Below are 26072 nucleotides of genomic sequence, written 5' to 3'. Positions count from 1 at the left end.
TGTTGAATGACGGTACAGTACAGTAAAAAAGGATTCTTTGAATTTATTGAATCATGGGAGCTGTAGTCCTTGCGCCATAAATATGAGAGAGAGTTTGTAGAGTGCTTGTTAAGCCTGTTTTCAAAGCCCTAGACCCGTAGACATAATTTGTGTTGTCACTACATTTGTAGACAACAGAGTAGCACAGGTTTTTGTTCATAACTCTACACAGGCATTAGACCACAGAACTGGATTGTAACTGGAGCAGCTATCCACATCTGTGAAATAAGGATTAGCTGTTCCAGTAACACAGTGGTGTCGAGGTTCAAACCTGAGAGTTTAAACTCTTGCCAAGGACACCGCAGTTGAGCCTGTATGCCTAAGGTAAGTGCGACTCTGAAAAATAGCAGGTGACATCGGGAAGGCGTTAATGGGTTGCTAAGCGATCTGATTCACGCCCGTTGCCCACCTCCTCTGATTGGTCACTGCAGGAGGAACAGCTGAAGTCCCACGAGAGCAAGCTGAAGCAGGTCTCCGTGGAGGTGGAGGAGCACAGCCGGACCCCGCCCGACCTCACCCTGAAAACCAAGGAGACGGAGGAGTACAGGCTGAAGGAGCACTACCTGACGTTCGAGGTGAGCCCCGCTCCGGCGTTCCCCCGGCGACTGTTGCCATGCGACGCCCGGGCCTGGTGCGATTTTCTGATTCTAAGCTTGAACACTTGACACAGAAAACCATTTTGAGTGTGAACACGAGGCGTCGGCCAGCTGACATTTTCATTATTTATTTCTATAGGTAAATTTAAATGCACTTAATTGAATGATTTTCATGTAATTCTGCTGTAGTTGTATTGTATGGCTTTTGGCGGTGTTTGCTTTGGAAATAGCCCGCGGTGCTAATTCTGAAGTGCGCTGGGTTCGATTCCCGTCCGCAGAAGAGCCGGTACGAGACCTACATCACGCTGCTGCAGACCAAGCTGCGGACGGGCACCGACGACCTGGAGAAGATGGAGGCGGAGCTCCTGAGGGGGGAGGGGCCGGAGGGGTACCTGCGGAAGACCCAGTCCAGCCCCTCCATCAGCCAGGGCCAACGGACCAACGGCCGGGCGGAGGGGAGGACCGCCTCCGAGCGCCGCAGCTGAGGGGCTTTGGACCCCCCCCCTCGCCCCCACCCCATCCTGCACCCCCTGCAGCCTCACACCCCCCCCCCCCCCCCATTAAGCATCTCAGAAAAACACCTTTTTAAAAAAAGCTAGGAAGAAAAACTGCATTTCAGTGTACAGTATTATTATTATTGTTATTATTATTATTATTATTATTATGAACATAACTTTTTGTGCCAAAAAAAGAACAAAGGAAAAAAGAATGTGCGGAGATGAGGAAATGCCATGGAAAGGCTGGGTGGTGTGTGTGTGCATTGTGCAGGGGTGGTGGGAGGGGGGCGGGCGTGGGGGCGGGGGTGAAGAGTAGGACTGTGGGGGTGTGTAGAGGAGTGTGTTTGGCTGTGCTGAGTGGGCAGAATTTGCGCGTGGCTGTGTTGTGAGTGTGTGTGTATGTGTAGGAGTGTATAACCGCAGTTAGGTACTATAGTGAGCGGGTGTGTGACAGCTGCCGTTTGCCAGTGTGTGTCTGTGTCTCATGCCCGGAGTGAGCCATTCTCCTCCGCAAGGGCTTTCCCAAAATCACTGACCATCACACAAATCCGTTACAGTCAGCTCTCTAGTAAGGGACTGACCTATGCTTGAACGAATATTCACAGAGCATTTGACAAATGTGTATGTGACTCACATAAAACAAGCACTTTTGCAGAGTAAGGGCACTAGATGTTGGTACGAAAGTGCTTTCAAAGGTAAGCTCCACTGTGGAACGAAACTTGAACTCGAAATGCAGTGGGAGCAATGGAGGATATTTGTTTCCTGTTTCGAAGTTGTTTCATTTTTGTTGCTTGCTTTGAAAAAGGCTGTGGCTTTTGTTTGTAAACACAGCGGTGAAGTGCACTATGGGATTGCTGGCTCTCCAAAGTCAGTCAGTGGCTGTTAAGACCACACACCCTGGATTCAGTGAGTTGGCTGTAGCCAGAGAGGCCGTAGTTCTGCAATGGGATTAACAAAACACCTCCGCCTTTTAAAATGCAAATTACAACCAAAAAGGTAAACAAAGTTTGAAATGGGAAGTGAGTGAGTGAGATGTTCTTAAATGAATTCCCTCTGCATTTATAGCTAATGTTTCTTTTTTTTCCAGTGGAGGTTCCCTTTGAAGTGACATTAGGGGGTGCGGCACCCTTTCCCGAGTGCTTGCAGCCCAGCCTTTGCGTAGTGAATGTCTGAAATGGAGTAACTGAGCAGGCCGAGTCGCTGATGTGGATCAACGGACCCGAGATTGTGGCTGTGAGAGGGGAGTATCGCCTGGTTTGTCGGGTAATTCAAGGCTGTGGCGTTTTGAAGGAGCACACTGATGGTTTGGTAACCGGTAGGTTGTGTAGTTGTAGCTAAGGATGGGGGAGTACGTGGCGGGTGAGGGCGTGGTGAAAGGCGGAGCCTGTCGACACGGTTACGGTCTTAACGGACGCTGTAATGCGGGCTTAGTCGTGACCCCTTTCCTCTGGCTCCCAGATTTAAAGACTGAAAGCAGCAGGACTGCAGAAACCAGCCACTCTTCCCCGAATCTGGGGGGGGAAAATGGCGCATGGAACTGTCAAAAGAAACATGGAGGACAACTGATCTGGAACCTGAAAAAACTCGATTCCATTGACTGCGAAAAATCGGGGATGGGAAGCACTGCACTGCTCCAGGGACTGGGAGAATCCATTGAAGGAAGACAAGGGGAGAACCAGGGGCTGGCTGCCCCCCCACCCCCCCTTCAGCCCCCAATCAGTGGAATGTCCCAAATAGCAGACTGCCTCAGTGGTGTGGATTCTCTCCATAGCAACAGATACTTTTTAATTATTTTTTATTTTTTACACAACCCAGGGTATGGCGAGGACCCAGTGAAGTGCTGTTTCCTGTATCTCACCTGACTTTTCTGAAATGGAATAAAAATCAATGTGAAAACTGCATTTTTTTATACATTCGTAACGACCGCTTTCCTATTCTGAAAGTTACTTCCATGTTGTTCTGGCTAGAGTGCTGGCCTTGATTTCCCAAATATTTTAGATAGATGAGTGCTCTTTAATATAGGATTGTGACTTTCGGTTTTGGTGTTTTTAATTTTGCTTTCCATTGAAGGACCTGACCTTATGTGGGTTTGCCCTAGGACTGTTTTTATATACACAAAAAAAGATATAAATGCACTTTGTTTCATTTGGTCATATTTGAACCAATATTCATTTATTTATTGTTAGGAAAAAAAGTGTAAAGAATGCTTTTGCTGGTTATTAGTGAAATTACTTTATAAAGGTGCTTTTTATAAATGCTGTGGGTTTGTTTGATTACTTTGGATTTATTATATATATATATATATATATATATATATATATATATATATATATAAACATAATGAAAAAAAACAAGGTACTTCAGAAAAGAATGAGAAAAACCGGACCAGTGCCTGATGACGGTGACATCACCTGTGACCTCTGACCTTTGCACTCCTGCGACAGTCAGGCAGAAAAGGAGACGCTGACACGCTATTGGCTTAATCTGGCGGGCATGAGCCCGTCCCCGTCTCCGGCTGTGTGTTCAGCCGTTGCCAGGCCACGTAAAGAGCTCTCGCTTTTTGGCAGCCACGGAGAGAGAGAGAGAGTGAAGAGAGAGCCGGCGAGGCTCGTTCTACTATCCGACAGAACTCCATCATGCGTGAAATAGCTTATTACGACTCGGGGGGGCTGGGGGGGGGGGGGAAGACCCCTGAGCTGCACGCTCAGCGACGTGGTGCTGGACGCTCCAGACCGGTGTTTCTTGACCTCTCCGTGGGGTCAGGGATCCATTTGATGGGAGCTATGAATAACCCCTTTCCCAGGGAAAATGCCCTGCTGGGGGCTGGGGGTCATTTAACATGTAGGCATTTCATACATGATAAATCAGAATGAATCAGAAATGCACAGTCGTCCGCTCTGTTGTCTCCTTTTCCATATCATGCTCAAGCAAGCAACAGGAAAATTTTAAAAAAAGAAGATTTTTGCAGTTGGCTTACAGGCTATCATCCAACATCTTCTGAAAGGTCAATTTCCATCAGATTATTTTAGAATTAGTTAAAGACATTGGCAAGAATTAACCGCTAACAACACAACGAGCCTAACAAATATGGCCGTTTTAGCTTGGAGTCTAATCATTCTAACTGAATTTGCATATTTTGATGAAGCTCACACTGTTGACTTAAAAGAACAAAAACAGAGAACATATTTTAAAAAGCACCTGTTTATTTGAAATAATTTAGTGCCCCATAATTTTGCTGAGAAAGCTATAGCTGGCCACATGAATATCCAACAAAAAGATTTCTAACCTGAAATGTCACAGGTCATCATTTTTTTATTCACTCAGGCCATTGCTGTCTTACATGACAAAGTTAAATGCTGGTATGTACCTTTGTTAACCTCCACATTATGTAACTCCATGCCTACACTTCTGTATTTAGACTTCTCTCTAACCTCATAAGAATTCTGACAGCTTGTCATGAATTTCACACTGGTTTGTGGAATTTAAAGGCCAACTTCCCCCCACCCCCGCCAAAAAAAAAAAAAAAAAACTCAAAAACTAATAAAAACACAGTAAGAACTTCATAAATATTCATAAATACCCATGTTAGTCATTGCCTGGATGTAGTTTGGTCTTTTCTTGGTCTTTTCCAAGATGAACAGTATTAGGAGACATCGTCTTTTTTGGGGGACAGATAGATTACATGACTTGGATTTGGGATATTTAAACAAGGCTGCCAAACCTAGTATCGAACAACATAGGAACAATCTTAAATGTTTTTTCCCCGTCTGGTAGTTGTAATAATTTTACATTCCACAGTGTGGCAGCATGTTGACGTGGAATGTAATTCCTAATCGTAGAGTATAACGCTGAACCACCTTACAGGGATCGAGGAAATTAATTTTTTATTATATATTTTTAGCTGCCGCTATTTTAAAAAGTGTTTTGTCTTCTCCACCTCTTCTCTGTCAGCGAGTTTCCAGGAAGACGACAAAGAAGCTCTGTGGGAATATTTTATCTGTCTGATATTCTGCCAGAGCCCCGTATACGTCATGTTTGTCAAACTTAATCTACTTAAATTATCTGTGTTGGAATATAGTTTTTGTATTGTAATTTTGTGTATTGTTGTCTAACGTCTGAAATTGCGGTTTTTCTTCGTGATTTATAAACAGTTTGACACTACTTACCATTACTTTGTATTTGTCAATAGAAATATATAGTGTGCCGCTTGGTTATTATCAAATTCGTGTTTTAAATTTGAGTAACCTGCGCTCTTATTTTGAAAACTCAAACGGGAATTCTGTAATTGTCTCCTTCAAGATTGGCAGGCGTCGTCGAGTTTGTAATGAACTGGCAGTTTCCACGGTTCATTGCTGAGGAAGTGTTTGTGTTTACAGGATCTTTGCTGCGTCGAATTCTTCTCTAATTTATTCAATCAGTTTATGGTTTTGTATTGGCAATGGATCGGGTGGATTTGGCATACCGTGAAGTCAAACTATTTTAAACGCCCATAAACCCGTACGTGATACTCACGCAACGGATACACGAGCTAACGCGTGTTCGTTTGTTTCGGCAAGACTGCTGCAGGTAATGTTTGTCCTGAAAAAGACTATTGTTAAAACCACCGATGTTAGGCATATCATTTTTTCACAAATGTGCAAGTTAAGTGTACTTTTTTGAGCCATGCGAAAGTATTTATGCTTAACGTAAAATGAATCGCATCGCAAGTTTGAACTGTCTGTAATTATCGCCGAATATGTATTCTGGTCCAAGAAGCAAAATTCTTCCTTATTATGAGGCCTAGGGGCATTGGTGTTTTCTGTCACTAAAAATTGTTTTGCCAGAGTTTCCCCTATAAACCAATGAGGGTTATCCAACAAGCATTTTAGCGCTCTTTGCATTTTGCACCATAAATTACTCAAGTTTAAATCACTCAGTTTAAATCGTAAATTGGATTGTTTGGTCATTTAGACTTAATATCTGAATTCCTGTTCTATGAACCACATATGCTGGAAAGAATAAATTCATTAATGTGAATGGATATAAATGAGATTTTATATCCCGTAATATTATGTCTTAACAGATGTCTGGTATGCCTACTGCATGCGTCAGTGGAACTCCGAACTAGGAAACGATTGCTTCCTTGATTTTAACCAGGGTCTTTTGCTGACGTTGCTGTAATTAATTAAGCAGACTGTACCAGAGATAGCCCATTTGTAATATGGATTATATATTAACCAAATTATTATAAGCCGTTTTATGCTTGGCCTGGATAACAACGTTCCCAGACCAGTGAGTAAAGATACAACATCACTAAAGCAGTAGTGCAAGTTCATTTGTTCCAACTGTGGACCAAAGTACAAATTTTAAACGTACAACTGTATAACATAGTAAGCTAAATGAATATGAAAGGAGTGAGCATTTTGTGTTGCCGTCTGAACAGGTGGGTGAGAAGATGTGTCCTGACCACTTTGGGAATTTCATTCCACCACTGTGGAGCCAGTGCAGGTGGGACTTTCCTGGTGGTTCCAGGAGAGAGAGGGATCTAGCCAAGGTGTAGGGTTTGAGGATTTGTTGGTCGTATGGAGGAGCTACCTTGTAGGCTTGCACCAAGGCGTTAAACTTGTAAGTCAGTCACGTATTTGTTCGCCTGTCCAAAGTGACTAGCAGAGCTCTGATCTGATGTGTAATTCATGTTTAATGGCAAAGAATAGATATTAATGGGAGCATTATAGCAGGATGATAATCAATGACTGCTGCAACCACTTCAGTTACTCGACCCAAGGGTACGCTGTGGAGAAGTGTAAGCATCAAGCGCCCCTCCCAGTACTGCTTTGGTGTGTGTGCGCGCGCGCGCGTGTGTGTGTGTGTGTGTGTGTGTGTGTGCGCGTGCGTGCATCAGCTTCCTGTCAAGGAGGTGCTGATCAGAGATTGGTGTACTGTTGTGCAGAATTCCCCATAGTGGACTGTGTGACATATCCATGCTGTACAAAACTTACAAAACTGAAAGTTCATTTACCAGCGGCCAGGATCTTTCACACGGCCTCATACTAGCTAAAATGAGTCCTTTTAAAATGGTTTATTTTTGCTAGTGGCTGTTAGCAGTTAGCTATTAGCTTATATAGTGCCAAAAACCCCAGTGGGGTGAGCTGATGCAACCATTGTTCCTGTGACATCATGTAAACCCAAACAAATACAAGTAGTGAAAGTGAAAATCAGTATCGATGACATCATAACCGCTCCTGTCGGGAAAGGGAAAGGTAGATCAGATATGCCAGTCATGTCATCGGTCATCGGTCATCTTGAGTCAAGTCGAGAGATAAAAGTGAGTGAAAGTGGAGAGAGAGAGTGCTGCTGGACTAATTAGCTTTCTTAATCGCACTCTTACACGAGTTGCTCTTTTCACAAAATGGCTGTCTAGCTCAGGTGGTAAGAGCGGTTGTCTGGCAGTTGGAGGGTTGCCGGTTCGATCCCCGCACTGGGCGTGTCGAAGTGCCCCTGAGCAAGACACCTAACCCCTAACTGCTCTGGTGAATGAGAGGCATCAATTGTAAAGCGCTTTGGATAAAAGCGCTATATAAATGTAGTCCATTTACCATTTAATGTAGGCCTAGTCCATTTATAAATTCCAAGCCTAACTGTTAGGCTACCTGTAGAAGACCCGCTATTATTTACTTTAGGATTATTATTATATGTGGGGCCTATATAGTCAGATTTTACAAAAACAGTGCAAATTCAGAGACAACATGATGGGTTGGCAAGGCTGAACTCAATAGGCTGAACAATAATGCTTGTCTGTTGGAAGTGTGTTGGATTATTTTCAGTGGGAGAGTTGTTGTTTTAGCTTGAGTTGTTGTTTTAATTAAAAACCCTGTGCAATCACTTTTTTTTCTTGCATTTGCGGCGTTCATTAAGGCAGACAACAAAGACGTATACTTCCTTTTGTCAAAAGTATAACCAGGAAATGATTAAAAATGTTCCTTTTGATATAAAGCGTGTGTCATGACCCACTCCGTGACCCCATATAGCCTAACTGTGATGGCGGGGAGCCTAACCTGGTGCCCAGCGGAGTGGAACGTCACGGCTGAAGTGGTTAAGTTTACTCATGAAACATAAAACAAAAGGGGACGACTCTGCAGATGTACGTGGGGAGGAGGCGGGCCTTACTTTGGTTTCAGGCTGTTCCTGTGTACGTTCCCCCGTGAGTGAAAATATTTATGAAGCAAAGGCATAATTTATTGGGGGAGTATGGAGGGTGTCTATGACCACACAGCCCCCCCCCCCCCCCAATATTACAAAATCATTTCATATAATAAAGATGGGAATTTCATGTCATAGTTGTGTTATATTAATCACTAGTCTGAAGTTATTTCCTCCTTATAATTCACCAGAAAGTTGTTCACAGCTGTTCTTTAAAAAAAAAAATTTCAAGGGGGCATGCCCCTGGACCCCCCTACAATGTTGCAGTTCATGGGGGGGGGGTATGTATTTCAACCCCCTCCAATCCCAAATAAATAAGAAAACAAATGAGTGCTGGGGCAAAACATGCCCACTCTGCAAATGGCGTCCGAACCGGACTCTGTAGCCCAACAGTAAGCAATAATTAAAAAAAAAAAAAAAAAGAAACACCTAGCCCACTAGCTACCAGGCTCCACCTCAAACCGTCCTCGGAACAAAGCCGCTGCCCGCCTCCTGGGGCCCGTATATAAAAGCTCTCGGAAGGGACGGCCTGCAGGTGCCTCGCTTCGCTGCCGTGGCGTCCCAAAATAAGCAAACGCGCTGATGTCATGTTCCTAATGCGGCCTTTCCAAACGGGAGAGCATTGGCTGTATGGGTACCTCCGCATGGTGTTTATTTCCTTTTTGCATGGGACGCATTCTCTCGGAAGGGATTATGTAGAAATGCTCAAAATATTTCTCAGAAAGGAAGATAAAGCGGTTTAGAGTAAGTGGCGTACAGCGGCTAATGCTTGGCTCATTCTATTAAGGCACCGTGCCAGTGTGTGGATTGGTGTAGAATCCGGACTGTGCCAGTGTGTGGATTGGCTGTGTGGTTTGGTATAGAATCCGGACTGTGCCAGTGTGTGGATTGGCTGTGTGGTTTGGTATAGAATCCGGACTGTGCCAGTGTGTGGATTGGCTGTGTGGTTTGGTATAGAATCCAGACTGTGCCAGTGTGTGGATTGGCTGTGTGGTTTGGTATAGAATCCAGACTGTGCCAGTGTGTGGATTGGCTGTGTGGTTTGGTATAGAATCCAGACTGTGCCAGTGTGTGGATTGGCTGTGTGGTTTGGTATAGAATCCGGACTGTGCCAGTGTGTGGATTGGCTGCGTGGTTTGGTATAGAATCCGGACGGTGGCATAGTCTGACCTGTGAAGTGGTTTGACCACAAACTGGATCTGGATGTGTAGCTGTGGAGAATTGATAATCGGCAGAGTTAAGGTCTAAGACTGACGAGCGGTCAGCTTGTCTGGAGGATGTTAAAAATCACATCTCATTATTTAATGCTTCTTTCAGATATTCAGCAAGAGACAAGAGTCTGGGTGAAATGAACTTTTTATTGCAATTATTAGTCATTTTCAGACGAAAAAAATGCTTTGAAACTTAAAATCTATTTACAAAAACACACTTGGTACCGTCAAAGTTTTAAAGAAAATTTAATAAGGCTGTGAAAACACAGAAAACAGCAAGGAACACACAGACGGAAGGATGAAGGTATTCGTGAAGACGGAAGGGTTTCTAAGCCAATTTGAGCACCATATTCATTTTGGGAAAGGCAATAATCATCAAGAAGTGCTTTAGAATGTATGACTGAAGTAAAGCATGAATACATGGAGTTATCATCACAGTTTTAGTCTGACAATGTTTTTTTTTCTTTTTTTGCCAACTAAAAATAATTACAGTTGGAACACTGTTACTACATCATGCAAGTTACTTTAATAAACCTTTCAGAACACAGACAATACACTTCAGAAAGTAGAAGAGCTTGATATATTCCTGTCCAACAGCAATGAGACAAAGCCTGGAAAGTGTATTTTCTATAGTTTGAATGTAAGATCCCCTATCAAAAATAATATGCAGTATTTTCTTAATATATTAAAGTGCAAGTATTTATCCACCTGTTTTCAGCTCTCTCTGTGAGTACAAAATACTAAGGAAAAAATAACTACAATATTTAAGTTTTTTTCCAGTATACTTTTGATTTGTTCATTGAGGTGAACAACGCACACGAGCAAAACCCTATCACACCTCAGGTCAGAAGTCTTGAGACTTCCAGTGTGATTCGTAAAAGGAAAAGGGGGAGGGGCTGGTGCACGCTGCGTCAGGATTGGTCAGTGTTCTCCTTGTGCCTTGAGCCATGTGTCCTATGATGCTCTGCACGCACACATGCATGCATGCACCTGTGTGACCACAGGTGCATACAGGAATTTGGCACAGAATCCGCTGCCCTTTTCCGTTTGTAAATCACGTGGAAGACGAGTCTGTTCTGGGCTCTCTGATTTACAATGGCTGAGCCCAGAACACCTGTCCTCCATTGACTTCCACCCAAAACCCCTGACCTGTAGGATTAGCAGTCCATACCAGTCCAGTCCAATATCGGTGGGTGGGAGGGGAACAGATCCCAGAACAGTTTTAGCCAATCCTAATCCAATCATCAACCACCACCCACCAATCCCAGAACAGTTCAGCCAGTCCTAATCCAATTACCAACCACCATGTGAGAAAACAGAGAAAACCGATCCATGGTCAATGTATGGAGTTAGACTCCATCTTCAGTTGAATCTGTAAGGAGTTCCGCGCCATCCAAGAGAGGCAGACAGACCAATTCAGCCGGCCAACCGCTTGGTGTTCTGGGATACCAACTGAAACTTGGTAGTGGAGTGCGACAGATGCATCGGTCTCCCCCCTGTCCGACCCTTCCTTCCATTACATAACCGGAAAATGGCCGTTTCAGAGACTAAACTAGTGCAGGTGACCACACGCTCATGGTCTATCGGATATTTTTAAACCTTTTATGGTAAACATAAAACAATGTGCAGGACTGCGGCGGTCCCGCAGCTGAGACGCCCCCCTGTGTAAGAACAGGTCATTGTTACTAAGCAGCGGCTTCTGCTTTAGCGTCCGCACTGGCGCGCCACAGTGATTGTTAGCTTGAGCTCGTGGCCGCCGCGTTGGCCGTAGACGCTGCGTTAACCTCCGGTTAGCGGGCGAGCTTAGCGGGCGTTCTCTCGCCCCAGGAGCGACTCGTAACGAGAGAGAACGGGCGTAAGCGCGCCCGCCAGAGTTAGCCGTGGGAGCAACAGCGCCGTGGCGTTAATAGACTTGCCTTTTGTTAGCTTGTGTGTCGCCAACGACATCGCCTTGTCCTTCGACATTTACGAAATGGACGTGGTTCACTGCGGTTCACCGGGGAGTGAACGGTTAATGGAGGCAAGCCTACGGTTATAGTCCGATACTCCGGTGCGATGTTCGTATTTTCTGTGATTCGTCTGAAAATGTCGTTGTAGATTATTCGGTAACAGTTGTGTGAGATCTCTTCATAAGTTTTCAACCACCCATTACTCTGGAATTGGCCTTTAGAAGGCACAAGAAGACAGCACAAAGACGTGCGTATGCAGATTTTATATTATATATAATCCTTTATATTAACAGATCACCTTCAGCTGTTTACAAAACCCAACTGCAACACAGCACCAAAGAAACAGTAGCACCTTTTAAAGTGACAATAGTTAAGAAACAATAGGTCTACATTTGTTAACATCTGTAATTATTCTTTTCATTGAGCCAGGCAGCATAACACATATTAAAACAGGATTATTCAGACAAAGAACTACTATTCTACAATCTGTGTACAACCCCCTCAGATGGAGGGGAAAAAGTGTAATTTGTATTTCCTTTTTCCATTTTCGACAGCTTGCTTTTGTGCCCATACATAGCTGTTTATGATTATTACCGGTAACCCCCCCCCCCCCCATCTCATTTGCATCTTTCATGCAGGTAGCGAGCACATCGCAAATCAGCAAAAAGGTTGCCAGGGAAACGGCAGACGGGCAGTTGCAGGTCTCCTTAAATGTACTATCTAAAGACTGTTTATTTCCAGAAACACAAAAGGAAAGTTTGGAATAAGACACGCCCACAGTGCTGTGATTGGCTGAGCGGTAGGCCCACATCAGGTTGAGGCAAACTATTCTCCAGATTCCACACATACTTTAAACTGTGCTCGATCAGTGATGCTCAGACTTCTGTTGCTCATGTGTGGGAACAAGTTAAAAGCCAGATTCGATTTGTGCGTTCCCCTACACCCCAAACACCCCCCCAAACAAAACATATAGTTGGGCAGTAAGGTTTAAAATAAATAAATAAAATGCTTCTTTTTTTTCTATGCAGTGAAATATGTCTTAAGTTGTATTGTAAAAATGATAAAAACTGAACTGTGGCTTCCTAACTTCTGTCACAGTCACATCAGCAGGTACTGCCATTTTTTTTCTGGTGTTCTAAGATTGCACTTCACAGAGGCTGGACTGAGAATAGATCTCAATACATTTTTTTCTCCCCCTACTAGCCTATGTCCTGTCCAACAATCCCACACCTTAGCCTACACCTGAGGTAGTGAGAACTACTCAACACTACCGGTGTTATGAGCCCACTCCATCACAACTGCAGGAGAGGGAAAACTGGAAGGGTCACTGCTCCACAACGTGCCCAATCAGAAGCCAGCTAAACGGAGGTCAGTTTGTGCTGTAATCGGGCAGGGGAATATGCGACAGTACGCCAAACCTACAGCACAGCTGCAAGTGGTTTGTCTAATGTTTTTGGGGAAAGGGGGAGGGGATGATAAAACTTGTTTAGACTGATTATCAGAGGAAGAGAGGAAGGTGACCCTCTGCCTAAAGAGTATAATCAAATAAATGTTGTGTTCAGTTCTGCCGGAAAGAGAAAAGAAAAAGTCGACGCAGCAGCACTGTTGTGACTGTCGTCTGACTTTTATTATTACTGAGCAGCGGGTGGCTGCACAGGTGACATTGCGTACAGGAAGCAGGCAAATGATTGGGGGAGGAGCCGCCTCTTATGTCAGTTCCTTCAGTGGAGTTTTCCAGAAAGCATGGCATTACACAGCGAGATGTTTTAGCGTGGCAGAGAACACAGCAATTCTTTTACAGCTGGCTGTTCAGTATAAAACCGACATGGCAGTACTTCTTAATGAAAGGCTATAGCTGGCTAAGCAACAGGCTGTGCGACTGGTGGGCTGTGCAATATGTATCAAGTTTTTTCATATGATATAGGCTGTAGTTGCAGTTCACAATGTAAAAAAAAAAAAAAAAAAAATCTGTCTTTGGCCAGAGAATTCTACTTGCCGCTAACTGGCTGGTTCCAAGACTTAATGTCAGATCACTTAGACTAATATAACCAATAGGGATGTACTAGTAAATACACACATTTGTAATGTAACAGTCAAAGTGAGTTTAACTGCAATACTACTAAGCAGTTATCTGTGGGTATATTTACGAGTGGCATAAAAAAAAAAGAATCTCAGAATGTGCTGAGGAAATAGCCACAGAAGACTGCAAACGACGTCATCGGTTATGTGAGGTGCATACATCTGCTGTATCCATGCCAACAACATCATTCTATATCACATAGTGCTTTCAGTTCACAATATGAACGCTCTGCTCTGACACTGGCCCAACCGTACTGACAATCACGCAAACGTATGCATACAGACGCGTGCGTGCACGCACACACCTGCGCATGCACGCATACACGTGCATACCTTTCACATGAAAAGAACCGCAAACTGTGGGTTCGTGTTTTTTGGCCCCTGTCGCGGACAGCTACAGAGAGGGGGTAGGGCCACACGAGAGGTCTGAGTGTCACTGATCAAAAGCATGAAAGCATCAAAGCATCAGTCTGCACTAAAGACCGAAAGCCTCTGAAACTTCAACAGTCAAAGATTAAAAAAGAAAAAAATAATTTAAAAACTGGTGGAATAACAAAAACAAATCCAGATGAAATGAGATGGGTGAAGAGGAAACCCAAATAGCCATCCTTGAACTGACACTCCAAAAAAAAAAAAACACAAACACATTCAAGCAAGAATATTTTAAATGTCTGACTGTTACAAATAATAACGCTAATATCTTATTCAATACGCCCTGCACATTAAAAGAGAGAAAATCCTTTTTAAAAAAGGTAACAGAAAGCAGACAGAAAATGAGGGCCTTAGCTTAGCGGCTAAAGGCGCTCAGAGATTCAACGTTTAATCTGATGTCCCCATGAAAGCTCTCGAGAGAAATGAAGATTTAGTGCAACAGAGACACGGGTCAGCTCGTGAGTGTCTGACTTACAGGGCAGCCCTCCCCAAAGTCTCGCCAACAAGATTCACAAAAAAGTGGCTCGCTTTCCTACGAGGCTAACCGCCAACTCCGCCGTGGAGGAGGAGAGGGACACATCTGGATCTCATGCCAGCTTCCGCTTTCAAAAAGCCCGACGTTTACTTGAGCTAACGTTTTCGCGACACACATTTCTTGTATGGCAGTCGATTACCGTTCCTGTGTCCCAAGCGTGAGACATTTTGCTGTGGTTTAGGCTAATCTCAAAACGCCGTTGTTGTATTGGATGCGTCTAAACGAGCTGAGCTTGAGCTGGGGGGGGGGGGGGGGGATATTTGGTGGAACAGATACCTGCACCCACTCCGGCCCTCCTCCAGGAACAAGCTCCCACACACGCTAACGTCTCATTTGGCCGCCGTTCAGCCGTACCGCCGGCCTCCTCTGTCCGGCCCCCCCAGGGATCGCTAAACCGTAAGCGCTGCACACAGGTAGCGTCTCAGCCCAGGCAACGCACGCGCGCGCGCGCTTTTCACCCAGAGATCGGGCGACGCGCTAGGCGTCTCGCTCAAAAAACAGGGCAAAACCGCGCACACGTCATCCCCATAGCAACAGCGCTGCTCGGGGGAGTGACGTTGCTGCACTTCATAAACCCGAACCCACGGATAGCTTAGGCATAGCAGTGAGCTTTACTTGGTCCTCTGTGACCACGTCACAAATGATAATAAATGATTCTATACACTCTTCAAAAAAAAACCCCAAAAAAACATAAACCTATAACCTGCCTATAAATCTATAAACAGGACGCGTTTTAACGAAGGAATTATTTCACATGGCCGTTACGTCTCGCCCTTTTCACACTCTCATGGGCCATATCTCCTTCAGAACGGGACACAGGGTGAAAGAAAATTGGGGGGGCAAAAAAAAAAAAAACTGAAAATAATCTCTTTCCTAAACAGAATTAATATTCAACTGTATAGAACGTACTTGAAATCATACAGTATATGAGCGAGCCTAATTACTGAATAAGTTATTCAGCGAACCTTGTTCTGAAACCCACGCAAATCGGCTAGACAAGAAACTGCTGAATAGGCACTGTTTGAAAAGGCTGTGAATACTTGGCTGGGCTTTATCTCCCCCTAGAGCCAATGCTGCAGTACTGCAGCGCACTGCTGAGGGAGCTGCTCACAGTGGACCGCTGCTTTCTCTGGTCGTAGCCAAAACGTCTCGGAAACAGTTTGTTCTTTTGGGACCCAAACCTGTGGTCAGATGCCTTGCCCCGGACAGAAAGCTTTATGCTGGTAGCTCTGACCTCAAGGGAAATAAAATCGGTACGTTAGCCCCCGGACCGAGGAGCACAAAAACAAACTTCTGGAAGGATCTCAAACGAGAGACAGAAGTCGGCTTTCCGGGAATTGGTCCTTATGTGTACCACTGTGAGTCGAGGCAGCGACACCCATGAAACTTTTGTGCCGTCCACACGGGGCCCGTTTCCAACGCAAGGCACAGCAAAACTTCGTACAGGGTCCCCAACGGAGGTGGGAGATGGCGGAGGTGCGGCCATCTTGCTCGCTCACCTCGATGTGTTCGAGCATGCTCCGCCTCGTCCAGGCCAGGCGAGCCACAGCCAGGGATTATGGGAACATAATTTGCTATCTTAAAATCTTGGCCTTTTTTATTTAAAAAAAAAATCAAAGACAAATAAAGGCTTTGCTTCCTTAGAGAACAAAAATAAGGTAGGATTCAGCCTCATGCTTTTAGATATTAATATTACATTTAATCTGAATACATATATTGCCACCATTGGCACATACAATATTGCACACAGTAATGAAATGTATCTCTGAAAGTGACCCTTGTGAGTAAGATGCTTGAAAAAAAGTAAAAGAAGTTAGAGATACACTTGGGGAGGGTGGGAAGGGGTTAAATAAAAACAAACTTTAAATTACAGTGAAACATGGTAATTAATTACCCTATTGAGATCTTTAGCGACTTTACAAAATGTATATACTGCCCTAGCCACTGGTCTATATACAGGAAACAACACCGAAGGCTATATAAACGTTAATTTCTCTGCGTTAACGTCCACTGCATACTTGCACCCCTTGCTCACACCGTGCCTGAAGGCTAGGCCTTCAATCGCGTTTTTGTTAATGTTATATATTTAAGCATAAGAACTGGGAAATTATTTTACTGCTTTTCATGGGAAGGTGGGGGGTGAAAGATTAAAAAAACCTAAATAAAACAAAACGTAACAAAAGCTTGTCTTTCTTTGGGTTTTTTTTTTTTTTTTTAAACATCCAGTAAACACCGTCCGCCCCAAGTTGTGCGGGTGGCGAACGAAGTAGTACCCAAACAAAAAACAAACAGCAACCCAAATCGTCAAACCAGCATGTAAACGTGCTAAGTGTATAAGGCACCAGGTCGTTGTAGAGGATGATCCGTACAGCTCACACACTGCCTGTGCGTTCTCAGTGCTGTCTTCACTTTCTATCTCTCGTTATAGGACCTAAATTGTGTCGTTGCGTTTCACGCTTTTTAAAAATTCCCACAGAAAACGTGAGTATTTCGCGAGGGTTTAAATCTGATTCACAAAATCATGTAATTACCTTTTTTTCTTCTTTTTTTTAAAGTTTGCTCAGAATTTCAGTGGACCATATCTTACAGGGTTCAACATGGACAATAATAGTTATAATTTTCATAATTATAGCAACAAAGCGTAGGTGGTGGTTCATTAGGCCCGGCCATTCCTGCATGCTGTCACTGACTTGCGTATCAAAACAACAAACACGTTTATACACAGTGCATGACGAGCTGACAAACACCCCTCGTACTCTGACATATTCATTTAAAATAAAGGCAAACAAAACCCAATAAAATGGATAAATTATTTTAAAAGCCGGAGGTTTAAAGTTTAAATGTATCCATTTCGATATATAAGATTTACTGACCAGTTGAATACCTGTGGGATTCTGAAGCTATGCATACTGTAATACAGAGCACTTCTGTCATTGATCTATTTACTTTGAACTCTACGAACGGCTGCATAACATTTAAATAAAACTCCGACAACATGCCTAGCCCTCATATATATATATATATATACATATATATATATATATATAGTATATACACATCTACTCACAGGTAAAAGGGGTGGCAAGTATACTGGTAACCTCTTTCAAAAAGGTTTAACGTTTTGGTTAGAAAAGGTGTTCCAAAATATCTTCTTTGTGCTGATTTCGAATATTAGCTCACACGAAAGGACTTACTCCTCATACATTTCGGCAATATTTCAATTTGAACATTGCACCAATTTTAATAGCTCGAACGTGTATAAAAGTTCTTGGTTAATTAGGGAAATAAACGCTCCTTTCTTTATAATTTTAATCAAGTAGGAAATAGTTCATATATAATGTTATTACTCTGTTTAGCAGCTGCTTACTGTTTAATGGTGGGTAAGTGGGTAAACATCCAGCGATGAGTGACATCAAGTCTTAACTGTCAGTTCGTAGGGTTTCGTAGGTGGCGCTCCCTTGGAGTTAAACAGTTAACAGTTTAATTCTACGTTTCTTTCGGTTTACAGTAACGTTTTTAATTATAACTTTTTGCACGATTTCCTCTGCAGTTATCAATCCTCCTCCGCGTCGTCGCCGTGCATTTCCTCCTGCAGATCGCACACCCTTCTCTCTCTCTGTCTATCTTGGATCTTTTTCATATCCTCCGCGTATTTGCAGAAGGTACTCCCGAATTTGGACCAGACTTTGTACGGTACCGTGATGGAGTTACGATACGTCGGTTTCACTTCGCTGACCCTCATGAAGACCCCGTACTTATTCGAGCCTACGTCGAAGAAGAACCGCTTGTTGTCTACAGTTAATGAGGTGCCCTCCGGTAACTCGGCAGGTTCGTCCTCCACTCCGTAGTCGTCGATTAGTTTCGCCAAAGCATCGCGAAACTCAATAAGTCCCTGTGCAGGAAGAGCGATCGTTTGGCCTTGCGTGGATCCCAGTCCGGGCCCCCGGTTTACCGTCTGCCGAATCCTCAAAAACCGCCCTCTCTGGTTCTCTTTCAGATCCATGTAGTACTTCCGATTCTCTCTCACCAGAAACTCGCTCTTTAGCGCTCGCCGGGGCTCGTCCTGCACTATGTCCGGATTACTAGGCCCTAACTGGGCATAATGTTCGATGAAGTCTCCCAGGTAATCTCGGAATTCCACAGCTACGGACATGGAGAGAGTGAGGCGGCTCTTATTTCCTCCGGCCCCAACCTCGGCTATCTTCAGGAAGCGGCCCTTTGCATTCTGCTTAACATCCAGGTAGAAACGTTTGTTCTGGATGTCAACCCGTTTCGAGGCGAGCTCCTGGGTCTCATGCTGCAGTCCGGAAGCCGCACCCGCCCCTCCGGTCACTGGGTGTAAGGAACCGGCGCCCAGGCCTGTGACCGCTCCTCCCTGCTCACTTCCACTGTCTCTGTCCGCCATGATGCGTCCTGCCCGCCTGCCTGCCTTCTCTCTCTCTGCCTCCCGTAAGCAAACCTACTGCCAGCCAGCCACGCCGCTGTTCTCGCGAGATCTGCAGACAGACGCAAGAAGAAAAACAGAACTTGAGGGCGGCTCACCTGCTATCTGCAAGGCCACAAAAATCAAACAGTTATGCGTCAACGTTACTCAGTGTGTATCTTATTACTATTCTAGCTGAGCCATGCACCATATTTCATTAATTAAAATCGATCTGCAAAGATGTGTTAACTTCATTGTATTTCGGCTGTTTCTATAGGAGCTCATTTTAAAAAAATATATAAAATGAGTTTATTTAAAAATAATGGATTGAAAATGAGTGATATTTGTTATGCCTCATCCTTTTACGGTAGGCAGAACAGCAATTATCCTGCTCTATAGGCTATACAACAGTAACAGCAGCAGCAATAACAACAACAAATAGTATTAATTATGATTATTATCATCATGTGTCATCGTCATATAAAAAATCATACAAAAACAGTTTCCTGGCAATGGTATCTGACCTAAAACAATCCATGAAAATTCAGTTATTTGCTGGCTGCTTCTATCTTAAATCTGCCCCCAACGCATATTCAATACAAGTATTAAAAGTCTGATAAGATGACACGTTAGCCTCATCATCGTGCCACATTAAGCCACATTAATTACTCATTTGTTACTTTTTCCTTTGATAGCGTTGTCTTCAAGTCTTCGACAGTAAGATTGCACACACATTAGTATGATCTCAAGCCTTTTGTTGTTGTCACGTGACCCAGGTTCTTTATTTAAACGTATACAATTGATTGCTGTTTTGTAGGTCTGGCTGTGGTTGCAATGGATTATTCTTGTACAGAGGTGGAAAGGTCCACGAGGATTCAGAAAGTAAAAGACCAGTCGTGTTTCTTCCACCCATGAACTCAGCCAACTGATTTCTATAATTAGTTCTACCTCCTGGCTTAAGAATTGTGCTAAATAGCAAATCCAGGTGATTGAAACAAAATAATGGGGATGCCTTTTACTTTCTGAATCTGTATTTTCCACCTCTATGACACCTTGTATGACATATTTCTTAACTGTTAAATCTCCGGTATCTAATTATGTTCATTTTGTCACATGTTCAATTTCTTACACCAGGCCTTGATAAGATTATTGAATAGCATTATCAATCCCGGCTTCCACAGAAGTAGCCTAAACCACGAAGAAAACACACGGTACCGAAGCATTGGTTCCATTTTGTTAAATAGAAATAGCAAAGACTGTGCAATCATTTTCCATTTGAACCTTTGTTCTTCGCCGAGTTGCATCATAAAGTTGGACGTGCATCGTCTTATTTAATAACAAGTATCTTATTTTCTAAGAGAACTTGAATAAAAAACCTATAGCACTTTTGCTGTTACATTTTTTCTGGGCTGTGTAATTATCCGTAACTTAACTGTCAACCTTGAAATTAGGGTACAACAAGCCAAAGCTAAACAATCCTTCTTATTTAAGAAATATTTTTATGTAACCCACGGAAAAGAAAGCTTGATTAAACGTGTTATTTTGACTGCTGAGTTTCCCCGCATATTCTCTATTGCCTGCATGTATTCAGAAGCGGGCCTTTCTGCAAGTTGTGGTATTTATAATCGGCAAAAATACATCCATTGTAGGCAGCAAACTTACACGAATAACGAATTGCAGACAGCGAAAGATGTTGTGGCTTGTTTCTGTTCCTGGGAAACATTTTCTGAATTAAGGCCTGTAAGCCTTTTTGTCATTGCAGTGATAGCAGTAGTTTAAACGTGAGATGCTAGGACGCTATCTGAAATAAACGACAAACAGGACCTTTCACGTTTTGAGGGATAATTGTCGCTTGTTGTGAAGATGCCGTCGTAATAAGGCGATTTTCTTTAGATTTTTAAGTACGAAAACAGTGTTGAGATGTGTAATCGAGAGTGTCGGAAACTGATTTGTTAATAATAATTATAATAATAATAACAATAAAATATGAACTATACCATTCTACTCTGTATAACATATATATATATATATATATATATATATATATATATATATATATACACACACACACACACACACACACATATATATCATTATGCATTATGTATAACATAATGTATTGTAATCTATAATACATTATATAGGACTAATAAAACTGAAATAGATGTTATATAACATGGGAGGTGTTGCATTTCATTCAAACAGAAAGTTGATAAATATTTGTTTGTTTTCAATCTTATTCATATTTTAAGTAATCCTTTAATGACTGATACATCTTTATGAATGAATGTGCTGTGCAAAATTTAGTGCAAAATATTTATATGATTAATTCACCTTCTTTCAATTTATTTTTTATTTCTTTTTGTATTTTTTTTTTTGAAGCTTTTTGTATTTTTGTTTGATAACAACTATGGTTAAAAAATACAAAATGAAATGCAATAATTTACTGGCATAATTTACACTAAATTAAACGTTGTCTTGTAAACTATTAACTTCTTGGGAGCCGTTTTTCCGGCAGCAAACAACTGGCGAAAAGCACGTAGGCTACAGAGCTGAGATTCGCAGGTTTTGTTCAAGTGGCCACATTCCCCGAACTTGTTCATTTAACTGTAAAAAAAAAAAAAAAAAATACAATCACTTCAACGTAGATAGACATTTGATTTCTTGAATATAAAGTAATTTGTATAGACTAGACCCAATAATAGTTTTTCCAGCTAATTACAGCATAATCATAACTATGACGACCACATAGGGATTATTATCGATAGCCTAAAATGACTATTATAGTGACTCACCAGACGTCTTAATCATGAATTACCATAAGAAATTAATTTAAATGGAGAAAAAAAAAAAAAAACGAAATCTAAAATTTAATATTACATTTTACAAATGGCTCTACAGTGCTGTCATTTTAGGAGCAGTGACTCCTGAACATGGATGTGTGCTAGCTGGGAAAAATAAGTTGGGAGCACATCTACTAATTCGGATGCTTTAGTGTGCTCTTAAATTTTTCAATTTAGGAGCACATGACCTTCCTTCCATGGAAAAAATGTTAAGCGTGGAGTCCTATTACATGATATTCTTTATTCTGACTAACAATTCAGAGACCAGAAACAGAACACAGAGATACAGCTAGGCGAATCATGGTCAATTAGAAGATGAAGCCTAGCAAGAGTTACGGGAGTACATGAGTTTCCATTTTATTGTTTTACAAGCGCCTGTAACTTTAGTCGATCAAGTCTGCTAACGCTCTGGGTCCCATTACCCCATAAAGAAGGAATATAAACCTGTACAACTGTCTTTAAAATGAATCGTGTGAAATTTCAACGAATATTTCCCAAAACATCACGTAGAGCAAATCTATGGAAGCCAGGGATAAGTGCGTCTCTTCTATGCCGAATAGACTAGTCCAAAAAATAATCGATAACGCAACAACCGAAATAGCCTAGTGGGCATAAAATAAATTAACTTTATTATTGCTGTCAGTGCACGAAATAGTTTGCACTATTGTGGTGCAAATTAATTTTTCATTATACGCGAATTAAACGTTACATGCGATGTAGTAGCTAGTCTACTACTATAGTGGAACAAAACCGATTATTGCCGCTGATAAACTAATATTTGAGAACGAAAATAAAGTTCTATGGGAATTAAAGCGTGCCAAGTATATACACATTTAATTGTGTGCAACAATAAATTACTTTATTATTTACAAGTTACATTATGTATGTTTATTTTGAATTTACTTGTTTACTATTTGAATTGTATGAATAGTTCTGTCACTTTCATTATTGATATTGAATTACCGCGTCACGTGAGCTGGCAGGCGGTGATGGTTTAACTCACCGATTCTGTGTTTTGCGCACGGGAAGCAGCGGTATACGCTGGAGCTGCAATCTTTCCTTTAACGACCGCATAGCTTCCCTATGCGTTAGGAATGGAAGGTACGACGATTTGCCAGTTAGGACAGTTTTTTTATTGAAAACCTTTTCAGGGGTTTGGGGAAAGCTGGGGCCAGAAATTTTAGGTAGTTCAGAATAAAAACAAATGGTTATGTATCCTCATAGCTAAAGAAAGTATTAGTTGTCTATTTCCAGTCAATATACTTAAATTTCAAAATAACATGAAGTGATGAATGAATCAATTTGTTAGAAAAAAAACTTTTTTTTTTTTTACTAGAAAAATGTAAAACTATAATATCAGTTGCTGATATAACCCTTGTAGAGACAATTAGCACGGGGATGATTCATTATTGCGAACACGGACAGGAAATTCTTCCAAACATATTCCATAATTTTTTATGTCACAAGAAGTACCTGCCAGTAGACCTCTATGATATATTTTATTCCTGGCATCTTTATATTGTAAACGTGTATGTTAGGTATGCATGTATGGCACTTGTATTGTGCCATAATCGTGGTTTATTTCAGTCGGATTGTTTTCAATGCTGTAAGATCATCTAAGAATATTATATACGTATAAACTGAATTTAGACGAAAGCCTCTTTTTAATTACATGCAGTTATGCGTAATAATTGATGGACGGATATATTTAACATTCGGGGAATAATTAAATGCATTTGGGCTACATTAAGCGTGCCATTTTACTGTGGAAAACAATTTTTTGAAAATATTTCAAGTATAGGCTATTAGTCTATACCTTCAGCACTGAGGTGCTAGTCTCCAGTAACATTGTTACTGAACATTTTCCAACTTCGAACACATTTTATACGAGGTTGCTAGATCTAGACGAAACATTCACACGATTGGAATATCACCAAGACATGTATAGCACATGTATATGTTTAGCATGTTTATCTAAGCTTGGACGACATGTATGCGCTTAGTGAAGAAAGTCTGACCAATTGTTCATAGAAAGCCACGTTTTTTAAAGCATGAACTAAAACGGAATGTGGACACATTCTCCTACAGGCCTGCAAACCGACACAGATGTTGATGTGGCAATGTTGTTCTGACTGTTATTTGACACTAACGGCAGGAACTATAACATCTAAACTTTTGAAAAACATCGTTGCAGAATAATATAGTACCTGATAGCCTAATTTTTGTAGAATAATCCACTGGTTCTCCCACCCAATTCGTGACCTTAACCTGTATTTTGATATTTAGAGTTGATGTGGCATAAGTGGTGTACGTATACATGCATATATATTAGATATTGTATATTTGTGAATGTAAATATAATTTAATTAATTAAATACACAGCTCTAGGTCCCTCATCCTTAAGACTAAAGATGATAAAAATGTAGGCGGCTACCCCTTTTTCTTTAAGAGGACCCCTCGGTTTATAGGTCGTCAATAATTAAATTAGCGCGCTTGTTTATTGCGCAACAATCGAAGGGAATTCCGGATAAATATAAATTATGGGTAAGATCTCCGTTTTTTATAACCAGCAAACTCTCGCTCTTAAATTTAGTGAGAAGACCGTCTCGTTTTTGTTCATGGTAATGTCCACCTGTCTCCTCCGGACTGTCCTCGCGCAGTATTCCTTGGCAGCAAGAGGTCAAAGAGTCATGTGCTCTACAAGTTTGACGCTGAATACCTTACAGATTAGCACAAAAGGTGAAGGGGGTTCCACTTAGAAAACTTATTTAGTGCTTCAAATCGACTATTTCAGCGGAATAGTATACGTCGGGTGAATGGGATCAACGCGTCTTCAAATTTCTTACATTATTTAAGTTACAACGGCAATAGATAATTTCGCGTTTTTTTCTGTTACGCAGCTAAAATGTGATTTAGTGCGTGACAATAATCTGCAAAGCTTACCCGGTTACGTCTGCCGGCAGAGCGCTATTGAGCTGCTGCGCAGCTAGCGGTAGGCAGACACGAACTGTAGACGGGAGCTGTGAAGTACGCGAGCTGGGGAGGCCTTTTCTGATGCTGACGCGGCGTATCTTCGAGGATCCGCCGCTTCAGAAGACGGAAAGAAACTGCGAGTGGTGGCATGGAGACGGAGGCACGCAGGGCCTCAACGCCACGCGCTTGTTCTCTGATGTCAGCGCGTTTGATTCTCCGGAAATGCTGCGATCCTGCGCCACGCGCTGTGGTTCGCAGGGTACTGCAGCCTTTTAGTGAGAATTTATTTTAAAACGGTATTACTGTTATTTCAAATATTAATTCGTTTTCTGTTTTATGTTACAGCTCAATATGCTATGCAGAAGTAGCCCGCCACAATAACATTTGCTTGTTGCTTGTTTTAACAGTCAGGTTCGGTTGCTAGAGATCGCAGTTGCTACAGCCGGGTATGCTGTGTACGAAATCACATTTCGTTTTTATGCACTATTTAGTTGACGCTCAGATCCAGAGCGACTTATAAAAGCACTTTGAATTGCATGGTAACAAGATAACTTCACATCCACGCATATGTCAGATTTTTATTTTGTGTGATTCCTGTAGCCTACTTATCCCAAACTAGATAGCAAACGGGTTAAACGATAGCGTATAAACATCTTGCCTCTAGATTTTTGTGATACTTTCAATTTTTTCCACAGGATGAGCTATTCTACTGTTCTGTTCCACGCTTCGAAACTGTATCAATTTATAACATACAATTTATTGTCTTTATCAGATTAACCTGTTGGTTTGATACGGTACATCGAATCTGTAAGCTGCTGTGTTTTGTTTTTCAACGTTTAACCGTGCAGTGAGAAATTGACCTGTTACAAGAGGCCATTATCCTACATTAATAAAGGACGTAATATTTTCCCGATTGTGTCAGACCTTACATCGAAATGGTCATCTCTGCTATTCACATTTCGGGGAATGTTTTAACTGGCAACATGGAAACCGCCCTCTGGTCACTAATTCTTATCTTCTTTCACATGCTATTCACTTGTCGTTCTGTTATTTCATCGTATCACAAGACGGAGAGCCAGCAATTGTGTTCTTTAAATTAGTTAAAGAAGATAGTATTTCCCTAGAAGGACTTTCCCAAGTAATTAAGTCGACCTTTCAGGCAGGCAACACCTACACCTGACGCGTGTGTATGCCAACTGATGAACAATAACAAAAGTTACTGAGTACATAAAACTGGCATAATATAGTACGCAATTGTACCTCAGAGCAAACGTTGAGTAAAGCCCGCAAGTGAAAAAAGTAATAATAATAATAAT

The 26072-nt window shown here is 42.0% G+C and overlaps 2 protein-coding genes across 4 annotated transcripts in view; one reads left to right on the top strand and one right to left on the bottom strand.

Annotated features, from left to right (window-relative positions):
* psd2 (pleckstrin and Sec7 domain containing 2) overlaps positions 1-3387 on the top strand; it is a 35046-nt gene extending 31659 nt beyond the window's left edge. For all 3 annotated transcript variants that reach the window (XM_064325819.1, XM_064325818.1, XM_064325821.1), the window contains 2 exons: positions 471-614; positions 914-3387. In XM_064325819.1, the coding sequence (XP_064181889.1) occupies positions 471-614; positions 914-1120 (351 nt within the window). In that variant the 3' untranslated portion in view covers positions 1121-3387. The remainder of the gene's footprint in view (positions 1-470; positions 615-913) is intronic.
* Positions 3388-9649: 6262 nt separating this feature from the next.
* On the bottom strand, positions 9650-24858 carry LOC135250018 (transcriptional activator protein Pur-alpha-like). The gene is made up of 2 exons (XM_064325813.1): positions 24727-24858; positions 9650-19013 (listed from the first exon to the last, which is right to left on the bottom strand). The coding sequence occupies exon 2, from the start codon at positions 18920-18922 to the stop codon at positions 18071-18073; it is 852 nt and encodes a 283-aa protein (XP_064181883.1). The 5' UTR covers positions 18923-19013; positions 24727-24858; the 3' UTR covers positions 9650-18070.
* Between the last annotated feature and the right edge of the window lie 1214 nt (positions 24859-26072).

The sequence above is a fragment of the Anguilla rostrata genome, chromosome 3 (assembly GCF_018555375.3).
Source record: "Anguilla rostrata isolate EN2019 chromosome 3, ASM1855537v3, whole genome shotgun sequence".
Taxonomy (NCBI): Eukaryota; Metazoa; Chordata; class Actinopteri; order Anguilliformes; family Anguillidae; genus Anguilla; species Anguilla rostrata.
The sequence above is the reverse complement of the archived record's forward strand: the minus strand, read 5'-3'. Positions and strand labels throughout refer to the sequence as shown.